This window comes from Rhea pennata, chromosome 2 (genome assembly GCF_028389875.1).
Source record: "Rhea pennata isolate bPtePen1 chromosome 2, bPtePen1.pri, whole genome shotgun sequence".
Taxonomy (NCBI): domain Eukaryota; kingdom Metazoa; phylum Chordata; class Aves; order Rheiformes; family Rheidae; genus Rhea; species Rhea pennata.
Window position 1 is genome coordinate 79,379,535 of NC_084664.1, and position 15,193 is coordinate 79,394,727.

At 37.7% G+C, this 15,193-nt stretch overlaps 1 protein-coding gene across 2 annotated transcripts in view; it reads right to left on the reverse strand.

The window, feature by feature from the left end:
* Positions 1-3,895: 3,895 nt before the first annotated feature.
* Positions 3,896-15,193, reverse strand: part of ANKH (ANKH inorganic pyrophosphate transport regulator) — a 105,532-nt gene continuing 94,234 nt past the window's right edge. For both annotated transcript variants that reach the window (XM_062569821.1, XM_062569819.1), the window contains 4 exons: positions 11,592-11,721; positions 10,413-10,536; positions 9,726-9,825; positions 3,896-7,532 (listed from right to left, as the gene is read on the reverse strand). In XM_062569821.1, the coding sequence (XP_062425805.1) occupies positions 7,416-7,532; positions 9,726-9,825; positions 10,413-10,536; positions 11,592-11,721 (471 nt within the window). In that variant the 3' untranslated portion in view covers positions 3,896-7,415. The remainder of the gene's footprint in view (positions 7,533-9,725; positions 9,826-10,412; positions 10,537-11,591; positions 11,722-15,193) is intronic.

The following is a 15,193-nucleotide window of genomic DNA, read 5'->3' on the forward strand; positions in this document are numbered from 1 at the left end:
TTGTGTGTTTGCAAACTGCGGACAAAATCAGTTGCTCTAAGTAACCAGTAAATTTATTGCCTATAGCCTCCTAATTGAGTCATTATAGCTTAGGAAGGATTTATTTTTGTTTATTTAGTAGGAAACAATAGTAGAGCTACCTTAGTGTTGCTTTGTGAGCAAACCTCAAAGCTGATGCATCGTAATTTCAGCTCTACTGTTTTCTGTATGTGTACATATACTCTGCTTTCCACCCAGAGATATTTGCATTAAAAGTTAATTTTTTAATTTTTTAAAAGTTGCAGTTTTTTCTTTGGTTTTCTATCATGTTTTTGCTGAATTATGGATAAAGCTGTTGCCCCAGTTGTAAATTGCATCCTTTCCTAAGAGAGGATTTATATACTTGTCTACTTGTATATACTATGGACAGGACATATGGTTTTCTTACATAATTGTTAAATATTCACCTTGCATTACTTGGATTACCAAGGAAAGTTTTCAAACAGGGTAGCTTTTTTTAAAGTGCTGAATGATACATGTGAAGAAAAGACATCAGAGGAAACATGATGCGCACAATCACTTGCTGGTTTTAGGCTTTTTTACTTAGAGATTTAACTGACACAGTAAAGTGCAATACTCTATTTTGTCTGCAGACGCAATAGCTTAATTTTACTTCACTCTTATTATGGGCTCCCAGCACAGCGTGGGAGGGTGCCTTATAGCCAGCTGTATGATATGAAAGATTTGTCAACTGTAAAAAAAGCTGTGAAGCTCAGATTTTTGCCTAAATAGCCACACTGTAGAACCCCAGTGGGTACTGCCTCTCAACCTACAGCTGAAACCCTAAAAAATGCAATCAGTCTCAGGTCCCTGAAGATGAGGTGAACTTTTGTAGGCTCCTAATCAAATCAGAGAACAATTTAGGTTGGAAGAGGCCTTGGGTAGTTATTTTGTCCAACCTCCTGCTCAAAGCAGGACCAAGTTGGGCACTGGATCAAGTTGAATTTGAACTTAGTAGATTGTTTCTCCAACTTGCTAAGTTATATTTTTGAAATATGTGAAGCCTGGTGTTTCTAAGTATTCTGTGGTGCTCTGGGGATGCAGGGCTCACTTTGCTGGAAAAGTTAGGGTCGTAGCTCTTACGACTCATTTGGATATTATCAAGCAGTGAAGTAGTGAATCTGAACTAAATCTTTTAATTCTTGGCTTTAAATAAAGACACCCACCCCATTCCTTCTATTTCTTGACTCTTCAGCTTATTGAATGAAAAGTAAAAATAAGTCCATCAAAAATTATTTTAAGCTACTTTTTAATTAATGGATTACTTGACATTCAGTCAACATGAAGATTACATTTTCCTTCTCAAAAAGCCGTCAGACAAGAATAAGAGAAGGTCTGAAGATGCTGAACTAGGAATGAAAGAAAAGTTAATGAAATGATGATAATAAATTGATCTGAGCAGTGGCATGATTTGGTAATGCTATGGAAATTTTTCCCCTCAAGGCTGCAAAGACAAGAAAGTACCTGAAAAAACATGGTATATGTTTTGTTTTACTGACTGAGCGTGAATACCTTGATTATGAAACGCTGAGACCTAAGACCACTCTTTAACCATCCAGCTAGCTTCCACGAACGGCAGCCAAAATGCCCTTCTGTTCGAGTATGTGCCCCACACTGAAGCTAAAGCTCAGTTGCCATGGTCCCTATTTAGTCTTTGACCTTTTAGTTCAGAAGGTGCAAACTTTTGCCAGGTCTGGCAATGGGTTTACTGAGGCTTGGATCTGCTCACAGAAAATTGAACTCAGATCTCCAAAGTAATATATACACAAGCTATCCAAAAAAATATTAGAGGACCATGAATCCCTGAGCAGGCTGTTTCCTCCCTCTTCTCTACCATTCTGATCTAATTTAGGCCTGCTCTTGGACTGAGTCCCTTGCTGTTGTAACACCTCTAATGTATTTCATGACATCGTATCAGCAGGCAAACAAGGAAATTGCTTTACAAAACCTGGAATAAATGTGGAACTCATCTTGAATTCAATAGGTTACTGCCAACTTACTGCGTATGAGAGACAGGAGCATCCTTTTTAATGAGAACTTACTCTGCTTTAAGAATATACGGTTCTACGCTTGAATCTTAGTATAAAAGCAAATGCAAAGAAGGGAAATGGATAATAAAATTTAATGTTAACTCTGTATTTGAGAAATCTGATGCCAAAATTGTGATAACTTTGTCTAAAGAATGTTTATGTGATATTTCCTCAGTGCAGTCCTGTCAGTTACTTAGAAACAGTAAGCTATGTAATGCCTCTTATTTGCATGTTATAAAATCTATATACTGGTTTGTTTCTGCTCGAATATTCTGAAGTGTTTTCATATTTATTTCTCAAAATTGATGGCTCCTCTCCTTTCAGAAACCAAAATACTTAAAAGCTACGTCTGACTTATCAGTAATACTTAAGTATACTGATCATCCTTCAGCATCTCTCTAGTGCAGTTAGAAAAGAAATAGCAGCAATCACAGTTCTGGTATTTTCTGCTATGTTTCATGACTCTCCATGTGATCACAGAATCATAGGATCAGTAAGGTTGGAAGGGATCTCTGGAGATCATCTAGTCCAACCTCCCTGCTCAGCAGGGTCACCTACAGCATGTTAGACAGGGCTGCATCCAGGCAGGCCTTGAGTATCTCCAGAGAAGGAGACTCCACAACCTCCCTGGGTGATGCTATTTTCTTTAGGTTGGATATACAATATCCATAAACTTTTCTGTTTCCTCCTTCCTTCCCATTTCAACTTATTGTTCTAAATCATTCTTTATCTTGCTGGCACAATGTCTGTTGAAAGGTCACTTACTTAATTTACTCTTTTATATAGCTTTAAACTGCAATTTTTAAAAACAGCTTAACATTAGTTGCATGTTAAGATCATGTTTATGCTTGGAGTTGTTCCAACAAACTATACATGGGCAATATTGAAAATGTATGTATGTGTAAAATGGTCTTATATATGTGTGTATAAATATATATATATGTACATACATATATGGCTTTCTAATATATAATGGCTATGAAAACTGAGCTCAGATAACACTCAACTGTGTCAAAGACTATGCTATCATGTCAGGAATATACTATTTCAAGCAGAGACAGAACGGATGCTGGCACCTTTCGGTCCTCTCCGCAGTGCCTTGCGTGTCCGGAGAACCCCGCGCAGCGCTAGCCATGAGGTGCCTTCACCCAGCCCCACGCAGCACCCTCGGGGCAGGCTCCCATGCCAGCAGCACGCCCCAGCCACCTTGCTGCTGAGCAGCTGAATCACACCTTGCAGCCTAACGCAGGACGATGCCCGAAGCCTCTAAAAGCCAGAAGCTGAATGAACCCTTTTGCCTGCCCTTAAAGACAAGGCACAATCCCCCAAAAGACTAAATTCTTGCCATCAAATGATTTCTCTTAGTGTATCGTGACTTGTCCTGAATACACGACATTCATTGTCTCACCTTGTTCAGGGCTCTTTTATGCCTGTAAACTGATGCGGTAATTCAGCAAAAACTGAACAAGAGGTAGATATAAATCTCTCTCATTCAAACGAAATATTGAACAGTAAAATGAGCAGAAAACAGAAGATTTCTCTGTTACTCACCCTCACTCAGCGCAGCTCTATCTAACAACCAGACAATTTAGGGTGCTCACTTCGAGCATCTGCAAGAGGGATGGGGGGAGCTGAGTGATGCCTGGGAAGCCAGTGATGCACCTAAATGGTCTTAAATATTGACTGGAAAACGGAGAGTCTTTCATCAAGTCCATTGCTTGGTAAGTATGAGAGGCTTGGTTAGGGCAGCCAAAAATGTAAATGGAGATGTTCCCCCAATATCTGTAAGTCTGCAAAAGGAAAACTCAGACAAGTTAACACACATCTACGTATACATTAATCCACTGCTTGTCAGTGTTGTTCTTTTATTTCCTGTTGTATGATATGTTCTTCTAGACTCTCAAATTTATGATGTAGGATACAAATCAAATTTGCTTCTCTTTTTATTGTAACTTCATTTGTGTAATTCAGCAGTTTTCCAGAAAGTCTGAAAAGGCTGAACCTCCCCACAAAAATGGTAACTTACAGGTTTCTATTCAAAAACATTCACCACATAGATGACCATTTCATAAGCAGTAACACTGAAGAGGTTGCTAAGCTAATTTACTAGAACTCAAGAAGGTCCTTTTGGGAAGGAAGTGGTGTGGGACGGCGTGTTATGGAGGACCCGCTGGACAGAGACACTTGAACTCACACCCTTCCGACACGCCTGGCTGCAGCTCCAGCTGAGGTGAAGAAGTGGTGAGCCCTTCACTGTCCAAAACAGAAAATCAGCTATCCAACCCTGAAACGCTGCAAGCTACAACCATCTCGAATCTTCACCCAGCTGATTTTGGCATCAAAGGTGAGTCAGAAGAGTTAGGTTTCAGGTGTGTACTAAAACTCTTGAAAATGTTACCCACAGGCAGAACCAAAAGGTGCTGGGGTCCACGGTGCTCTTTGTAGCTATACCTTCAAGTCAAGCCTGCTGATGGCAGCATGGAATAAATATCCAGTCTGACATGAAGTTCTGATTTGGACTGACTTACTGCAGAAACATCAATGTATTTTGTTAATCTAATAAAACAACGTAAAAAAATACACAACACACAGGAAACAGGATTAGAAAGGAAATGTTATGCACGTGGTTGTTTTATGTAACTACCTGAATTCTTGCCCCAAACCTACCACTCCATTATTTTGTAAAGTAAATGTATAAAGGAATATGAAGTATTGTTCACACAACTGAAATTTTAACTTTTACAATGCTATCAGTTTAGCTGCATGACCAATAATTCTATTTTTGATATGCATTCAGTCTTCTAGCTAAAGCAAAAGCTCTAGTGTTACATTTAAACAGTTTTCAAATTTTTACTTTTTGGTGCAATTCTTATCTTGAAACCTGCATGAGTAATGCTCAAAACTTTCAAAAATACTGCTGCTTAAATTTTAGTCATGTACCAAAAGAAGTATTACACAAAAATACTTTCTTGCTTTATCTCTACAGTTCCTGAAAAACTGTGCGTTGTGGTCTTGGATACAAAGATAACTGGAAAAAATGCAAGTACATCAGTAGAGAAGACCTTAAATGGCCACTGTGATCTGTAACAGTCCATATACAAGTTATATACATGACTGTTTGTGAGTCTGTATTCATGAATGCAGATGTGTGTGATCTACACATACCGCACTAAATTAATCATCGGAGATGTTTTCTTCGTGTGTGTGTGTGTGTGTGTGTGTGTGTGTGTTTTTACTGCAATATGGAGTACTGATTACAACCCTGTAGTGGCATAGCAAACGTAGATTACTGGATTGAGATTTACCTTTCCAGTGCCACTGCTCATTAACAGTGCACTGATTTTTCAAATCTGTCATTCCACACAATAATTTCCAAGTCATATCTTATTGCATACGTACACGTAACAAATTGGTATAAATGTGTAAAATAAAATGTGAAGTTCATTGATACAATGCCTTTCATTATTAGCCATAACTGATTGTTACCCAACTTTGTAACGTTTTAGAGACGTTTTTAGCTGAATTTGGAAAAACAGGAAATGTACTGTAGCTTAAAATAAATGTACATAATATGCAGTATATATATGTATACATATGTGTATGTATACAAACATATATTCATACAATATTTAAAGTATTGTTTATTTTTGAACAGTTTTTCTGAGATGTTGGGAATACCTGGCAAATAATCTAGAAACTGAATTTGTCCACTATTAAATAATCATTTCCAAAACTTAGAAAAATATACTTTCACTAAATAAGGTTTAAATTAACTTTCAAGATTTCTGCATAGAGCATGTAGGATAACTGCTCCCAGCCTCTGGCAAAACTACATCTATGAGAATCCAATTTGCTATCCTGCATCCAAACACAGAACAGCACAGAAATACAAGCTGCTGTTGCAGCCATCTCTGGTGGCACCCAAACCATCTCTGGTTGGGTAACCTCTTATATAGGCTTCATTTCAACCTGATACAAATCACCCTTACAACCCCATACTCTTATTATCTAAGGCCCACTTAAACCACAAAGTGCTTGCCTTGCTCTCAAAGTACAACACTTGCTGATTTCAGCCATGTTTGAACTTCCATGAAACTGCCGAGTGCTACCTTATGCTCAAGGACCCTATTTTAGGACTTGGATGACCATTTGTACTGGAGATTCATCATACGGATTTTGATCTATTGCATTGGGAAACACAGCAAAACATATATGTGTGTGTGTGTGTGTGTGTAAAATTTCATGGACCTACACGCAGTAATGTGCTATACCATCATGTCCTGCTGAAGTTACTTTTTTAAAAAATATATACAGGCAGCAGAAATAAGTATTAAACAAATCATCCTTTAAAACTAAAGTCAAATCAAAATAGTGGACAAGAACTTTGGTAAAGTTTGTCAATTCTTTTTTTAATTCTAATACAGTCAAACTATTCTACTGGTTGCCATCACCCTCCTCACAAAAGGAAAGTGCATGCTTTTTTTCTGAAGAAAAAGATACATAAAGTGGAGACTAGTTAGTCAAGAAAGTTGTGAATTAAATGCTTACAAATTTTCAGATGTTTCCTATCTCCAATAATGGAATGAAAGCTAAACAGAGTTCTTGTCCTGTGTGTATTTTATAGTGTGCATATATATATAAAAATATATATGTAAGTGTGTGTGTGTACATACACGCACACACTTTTTTACAGGGAGAGGAACCTGTATTTCTTCACTTTCTGCATGGAGACTTACATGTTCCTCCTCCCTCTTCTATACCATGTGCAGTATAAGCCTTGGTGATGAGGCCAAACAAAACAATACAGTACACAACAGTATATTAAGTTACGTAGCAAAGTCATTTCAAAGCAAGTAAAATAAAGCTGTGTTTTCCAAGCTTCTTGTCTTTAACATTTCTTTTTTTTAAAAAAAAAAAAAAAAAAAAAAAGGAAGGAAAAGGAAAGAGGGGAGGGAATAAGATTATGGTAGTAACATTGAGTCAGTGGCATGTGCACACACATGCACATACGCACAGAGCAGGGCTTTGGTTGACAAATGCAGATTGTCCAGAGAAGGTGGATGCAGAAGTAAGGAAGACGCTACAAGCGATGCAGTTCTATCTTTTATGTTTGCATGAAGTGAGAAAACTAATTCAATTGAAAAAGAAAAAGCAAAGACCTCTTTTTAGGCCCCTCATCAATGTGAGCATACTCAGTATGCTAGAGAATTTATCTGAAACCTTTTAAATCAAGGCCTCTTTATTACAAAAATAAAAACAACAACCAAAAAAAAAAAGTATGAGAGAAGACAAGATGTTGAAGTGTCATTCCAATTGTCCCTGCAAAGAACAATTGCATCCCATCTGTTATTCATTCTCTTCTCTCATTTCTACGATGTCTGTCATTTCCTCTGTCTGAGGCATGTCGGTCATGGCAGAGTCTTCACCTTCTGTAGCGGCTTCGTTCTCATTCCGCTTCTTTTTCTAGATTGAAACAAGAATTCATAAGCATGTGAATATGGATAAGTGCCATCCCGCAAACCCTGTGCACTCTGAGAAGCGAGGCGGGGCTCTTTTTTTTTTTAGAGTAAGTTATAAAGAGGTAGAATACTTGTGTCATATTCGTGGCTTGTCTGTTAGAAGGTTTCCATAACCTTCCTAGAGCTCAGCTTTCTCCTTTCTAACCTAAATGCAATAATAGAATTTTTTTTTTTTTTGTACTAAGCAACATCCAAGACAGGCTTCAGCATGGCTGGAGAGAAGAAAGCCTCTGGAACCTTTAACATCACAGACTATTTAAGAAAAAGAAAAAAGCAAAGTATCAGAGAAGCTAAGTTGCTGCAGGGAGAGAGGGAGAGAGCAAGACACGGCACCCTAATCTCTCAAACGTCAAACTTTTAAGGAATTTTGTAAATGTGGGCCTACTGGCTTTTCCTAGTATCACTGACCCACTGTGGGCCCACATCCCACCCAGGCCAAGGAATAATAGAGTCTATTTTTGGCTAGCAGGAGCGAGAGGGCATTCAAGAGGCCTATGATTCATTCAGGATGTCCTGGATTAGTAAAGCTAAGAAGCATTCAGCCCCACTACAAAACAAGTTGAAGCATCTGTTCCTTATTATCCATTTCTCAGCAGGCTGACTAGTCTTACAGAAAACACTCGTAAAACTAACCAAAAAAAAAAAAAAAAAAAAATCCAGCCCACGGGTATTATTGATTCAGCTGAGTTGAGCATATCACAGCTTCAAAATTTAAGCAGTGTCTACACAACATTTGATGATCTGCAGCTCTGATATGGTGCCCACTTAATGCTGCTTTAGATGAAAACAAGTTGATATGTAGAGCTACTAGTTGGCCCTGCCACTGTCACCTTGGCTGCTGAGGAGCTAGTGTCAGTTACATCCTAATTCTGGTGAGGGAATAAATTAGGTTAGCACAGTTACTACTACTGCTGCCTGCAGTCATCACTGTGAAAAATTAAGCACTAGATCCCCAAAGCACTCTATGAGCTACAATTTTAACATGCAAATAATGAAGAGGTTAGTCTAAACAGAAATATGTTGTAAAACCACAGACCAAGAATAACCATTTTTAAGTCTACAGGTTTTATTCTTTCCTGCTCATGAAAAACTTGCTAGAACAAGTGTGACAGAGAACAAGGTCTTCCATTTTCTTATGCATTTTGCATACTTGATCTACTGTCATGCTGATCTGCCTGCACTGTTAATACATTTCAAAGTTGATTTTAATTTGTTTCAACACAAAGCTTTTAGGTATTCAATTTTCTGGCTTTTTTTGCTAAAAAAATGGAAGCAGTAGGTATCTTTGTTTTGTCTTTGATAAGGCGTCTAATTAAAAAAGAAATAATACACAGATTTTATTTTCTGCTTCCATCCATAGAGTTTTGTCGGAATGACCTAGATGGACTGACCTACACTCCATGCTATTTCTTTTTGGAATTGCATCAAGTACCTTGCATAGTGCTCTGAACACATACCTGGAATGATAAAACTTGCAGGTAAAAAGACTATTGAGATATACCCCGTTGCAAGCCAACATTTAGAGTACGTTTGACTTGATTTAGTGAAATATTCTTTGAAATCCACATACCAATACTGCTTTGCAAATGCAGGATTGTAGTCTGGGAGCTAGGTAGGAGTACACCTATAAGAAATCCTCCCCAGTTTAAATATCTGTAAGTTCTTAGTCTGCACTGCTAGAGGAGCAGATCTTGTTTTAAACCAATTTTTTAGATGACAATAAAAATAAAGCAACTGTGTATTTGTCCATTTTCAGCAGAGCTGGTTTTACAGAGAATTGACATATATAAAGACATATATATTTATATATATATATATATATATATATATATACACACACACAAACATACAAAATTAGCTTGAATGAGTAGTTGCTATGTCTACGTAAGCAAGTGATGCTGCGCTATAGCAGCAACTCTACAGTGCAAAACAGTTGGTGCTGAGAACATGATATCCATGGTGTACATGCTTTGAGGAGCAGGAGGTTTACGTCAGAGCAACTCCAGCCAAATGCCCACTAGTGGTTGGAGTGCATCTTTTGGTTTTATTTCATCCCAAAGAATTCTCAAGTATATTGGATATATATCCAATATATTCATAAACTGCTTTCATCAGATTCCCCATAGCCTACTTTTACCTGTTTCCGATAAACATAACAGGCTGCTATAGCAACCATGGTGGATTCTCCTACAAAACCAGCCAGAAGGGATCCTACTCCAAGAGTGGCTCCATGAACTCTGTGGGTAGCATAAAAAAAGGTAGTCATGGTTGGGTGCAAATCTGTAATTCATAATTATATTTCCATTGATATATTAATTAGCCTTTAGAAATATCTGCTTCAAAGGCATGATGTACTGGTAAATGGAAAAAATGATATTTTACAGGGCTTTTTTGTTTCTTATATGCTTCATTATTCAGTAATGGTGACACATACTAAATCAAATTCTGCACTGAGAAAAGCTGAATACAGAATTTAATGTGAAATTAAAAAGACCTGTATAAGATGCTCTAGGATAGATTGTTTTCTTTAACCTCATTAATGATCTCTTCTTCCATTAGCTTTCATAACAGTGCATTTAACAGAATGCAAATAACTTCCCCCAGGATAGGTTTTTGCCTCTCTGACATTTGTGTATTTTTTTTCAAAAGAGACATCACTATCACGTCTGCCTAGAGCAAAGTCGCACTTGTAAATTTACAAATTATTCTTTGCTACATGTTGCCATTATTCAGGCTTTATATAACAGTTAGTTTGTTCAGATTTATACAACTCAGTGAGCGGAAACAAGGAAACATCAGTTCTATGGCAAGGAGAATGACTTACCCCAAGTAAGGCAGAATAATGAGACTAGCGATGAGGACAATGATCCGCAGTACTGAGCTGGGTGCCAGCACAAACGTCTTCTTCAGAGTCATCAGCCAGCCAGTCAAGTGTGCTCTGACTGTCACTGTTCATAAACAGGGGGGTTGGGGGAAAGGAGGGAAGAGCAGTGAAAAATTTCAGTTATCTCGTATGAAGCTTTTTCATATAGAGAGCCCTGTTCAGAAATGACCATTGTGGAACTTGTTCCTGGTAACTTTGCCCACTGGGAAACCCTCCTAGAAATGAAGTAGATCTTGTGTCCATGTCGCTTTAGGACTCTGATTTTTGCAAGGAACATTTATAGACATCAATCCTACCACAGAAAAGAGCTGTTGTCTTATGATCAGTTTATTAGAAGGTCTATTCTGTTTTCTTCATTAAAAAATATCCCCTGCCCTGGACAGGAATAATACCAAGGAAAACCTTCCACTAAGCTCCTGAACAGTAAATGGTAAAACAGCTAGTTACAAAAAAATGATACCTAGATGTACCTGTTCTTGTATTTGGAGTTTACTTTCATTATGAAGCAGTCTTGTAATATTAGCAAAAAGTTTCAGAAAACACTACATCATGTAGCATTTTTTATGAAAGCTTTAAAATTTTTGAGGGGAAACGCTTTGATTACTGCTGTAAAACTTGCCTGTTTCTTGAAGAGGGGCATTAGTTTTTATTCTGTATTGTTTACACTGTGATGATCTCTGCAAGTGCCATTCAGACTGATAGCCGCAGAGGAGGCTAATGGAATTGATACTACTGTGCAATTGGTCCTAGATGTTATACCAGTTAATTGCAATGTTGGCAGAAGAACAACACATTCTCACACGTACCGTTAGTGTCATTTATACGTGTATTCTTGGTCAACTGCAGTAGATATAATTTAGGGCTTACTTTTGCTAGTGAGAAATGTAGGTATGATAAATTTGTCTCTGTTTAATGACAGCTCTTACTGCAACATTTGTATCTTGAGAAATGATGTAAATGCACCGGCTTCAATGACAATAGTGTTTTTTTTTGAAAATGGTATTGCTCATGCTAGGTATGCATTTGGCCATATGTAGAGACAAGTCAGGCCCTAAAAGACCACTCCTGAAGGTTGATCTGGGTTTTGAAATTGTGGAGTTTTTATTTTCTTGTTTTTACCTGGAACTGGGAAGAAGGAGAAGATGCGCAACGGAACAACACATAGCTCTGCAAAAGCAAAGTCTACTCCAATTATGTCAACTAAAATCTTCTCTGAGACATTTGGTGTCCAAAACATCACAAAACAGAGCTGTGAAAAAGAGCCAGAACAACAATATTATGAAATGTTTATATTTCACAAGGGAAGCCACAATAAAAGATAGACTCTCCTGGTCTAAAATGTTTGTTTGATTTTTTTGATATTAAATGAAGGAAGAAGATGGATACATATTAATAGTAATAATTTTGCATTTCTTCAGTATTCAAGGAACTGTAGCACACAAAGGTTAAGGTTTTCATCATTACCAAGGCAGGTATTGTATGATCACCTTTAATCACATTCTTCAAGTACTACCTGTGTTTCTGCCTCTTTGCACATACACCAGTGAAAGAAAGTAACAAAACTTGCACATTAAGCAATAGTCTTGACTCAACAGGCTACAAAGCAGTTGTAGAATAAATAACACACATACATAAGTATAACCAAACATTACTTTGTCGTGTAATAACTATAACCAATAAGAAATCAGAGGGAAGGTTTTAAAAGGCTGTTTAGAGAGCCACCCCAGACACCATCAGTTCCTGTTGTCTTTAAGTTAACTTGAGGATGCTCAACTGCCCAAAAGTCAGGTCCAACTTTATTGCTCTGAATAAAGACTGGAAAACAGATTCTCACTTCTCTGAAATCAATCAAAAATATTGGAAAAGAAAATATCACAGCAAAGTTCATAAACACACTCAGAATGCCTTTTGCTTTGAGAAAGGTACTCAAATCAATGTTTTTGCAGAAGATTAAAGAAGTTTTCAAATATTTAGATGCAATAAGACCCTAGTATATCTATCTGCAGCATATTGTACTCAGGTTGCATAAAAAATACACAAAGGAGGCATGAGAAACATGTTAACTTGAGAAGCAATTTGTACTCTTCAGGTTTCCTCATCTACCTGACTCACATATGTAAAGGTTCACATATATAAAGAATTTCACAGTGCTTGCAAATGGTGTTTCTGAAAGGTCAAATTGTCGCAAAAACACTAAGAACTTGGTTTTTTTTACAGTAAAGACACCTTTATTCTTAAATGCATCATCAAATGTTTTAATAACTAAAGGTTTAAACTACTGCCAAGACCCAGAGATTTGATCAAAATCTAAGATTAAGAATTTAATCACATTGCTGATGCTAGTACCATTAATAGCATGTAATACGCCTGGTATCGAGGCAAAGGTGTTGAACAGCCACAGTCCTGCAAACATAGCCCTCAGGCAACGAGTCTTGTGAAATCTTGTTCTTTTAAAGAGTATGCTGTTGAGTCCATACATGAAAGGAAAACTTCAGTGAAAAATCTGCAACAATGGTATTGAGGTGGTACATGTTTATCTTTTTGGTCAATACTGAGTCCGTGCTCCAATGCAGATTGAGGGGACACTTGGCAGCTGGTGCTAGTTCAAGTCATGCACTGAAGAACTTTACTGATAATCCTTATGGGACTTTTTTCTCTAAATAGGAGTGTCAGTGTTACCTTCAAGTATAACTCCCTCCTCTTTAATTTAATTTGTTTCTGTCATTTAAAAATTTATCCTGATATTCTCACAGGGAAAGAGATGTTAAAGAGGAGAGCTGACTGAATGAAGAACTTGAAACTTGGCATCTTCAGTGCTCAGTCCTTCCGCTGTCAAGACACAAAACCCTGTACCAGGTAAATTCTGCAAATTGGCTGTAAGCTCTGATGGCTATGTAAGACTCTATAATCACTCTCTTATTTTTTAACCTACAATCAAATGTCATAGTTTCTAACTTTTCTCTTATTATCCCATTCTCACATCTGTACGTGTTCAGATGGCTTTTAAAGTTAGTTTTCAAAGCCATAACAGCTCCAAGACAGCTGGGATATCACTCCTGTTGTTTGCTTATGTACCAGAAATTGTCTTTTCTATTTGGCTTGCAAGTATCCAGAATCTAGGAGTTGTTCAAGGTCTGTGACTGAGTGGCCTGGGGAAGGCCTTGCATTTGGATAGCCTATGCAGTAAACAAACCATTTCATGTTCCCGCAAAAAGATTAATATTAAATTTTATTGTTTTTTCACCATTAAACATTTTGGTAGACTAATTTGAAGCCCTCTTGCAATGTACCTCCATTGCCGATTCAGAGAATTGTCAGTGGAGGAAGATAAGAGTGGAAGGCAAAGGAGCTGTGCACAGAGTTTTTTTCTGCTTTAGCTAGCATTTCTAGCCCCCTGCCAAGCTACTTGTACAGGACACAATTGAAGCAGAGGGGACAATCAAGAGGAGGGAGGCTTACATGGTTGATAATCCAGTTATTAAAAAATAGCTGTACAGTGATAGTGCAAATTCTTTCATAGTTTCAGACATCATTAGGCAGACTGTAGCAATTTGTACCCTTATTGCAAACTACTTGTAAAGCAATCATTCAGGGAAAACTTTGGCAAATGTATCTTCAAAATTCAATATACAAAATAATGTGCAAGCATGTCCAGTCTTCAATTATAATTTGCTGTTTTGGCAAAAATAAAGACTTTTATTTTGCCTGCACTGAACAACATTGTATGTGTCTTACCGAGCAGTACAGTTAGTTTTACTGCAAGAGGCCATACATTTGTGCTCAACAGCTGAGTTTGGCCACTGCTAGTAAGAGGCAAATATAGTTCTTCAGCTGTTTGAAACAATATTCTAATATGGTTAGTTGGGAGGCAAGTAGATAACCAAACGCATTGATCTAAATCCTATTATTTTCTGAGGTTAAATTTTCTTTCTGGCATTAAGAGGAACAGGGTGGATTTCTACTCAGTTGTCAGCAAAGGACAGTCAAGTTTGCAAACCCCAGGGTAGCGACTAATACCCAGGTGGTGTGCAGTCATTCCTCTTCAGCTTTTCAAACCACAGCTGCACACACATCAATGGAGAATCAACGCTGATAAATGGCTTTAAGAGCACTTCTTACACAGCAGCTAGTGGGTACAGACAGCAGTGACTGCTAAGCTTAAGAGTAAGCAGTCTGAGGAGTTATGCTATGACAGCAGAAGGCCCTGCTCTTGCCATCTCAGTAGGCTTCAGTCTTTTGGTTCCAGTATTGATAACTAATCTTGCTTTGCTAACAGGTTCCTCTCTGTCACCCCATGAACAGATGACACTCTTATTGCCCACAGGGGACGCAGCTCCAGGAAAAAGTCAATGCTTTCTATCCTGTGTTTTGTTCTGCAAGGGTCCAGAGAAGAAAAAAAAAAAAAAAAAAAAAACCCAAAAACCAAAAAACTGAAAGACTAAAAGAACTCCCTACTCAGGGATTTTCAGTACTATTTCAGAAAACAAATTCAGGATGTAGTGCAGCAAATAGGTACCACTTCAGGAAAACAGTAACACTAGAGAAAAACATGCATAGGACGAAAGGAGTCTTGGTTACTCATCTATTCCAGATAAGATATATTGAAAATAGGATGAAGCCTTAGCTTTTTATGATGCTGAGTGGTCTGTATGATGTTTCTGAATACACTGGTAGATGGATACTGACCAGAAAGAGACCAGAAAGGACTGGAGAAGATGGTA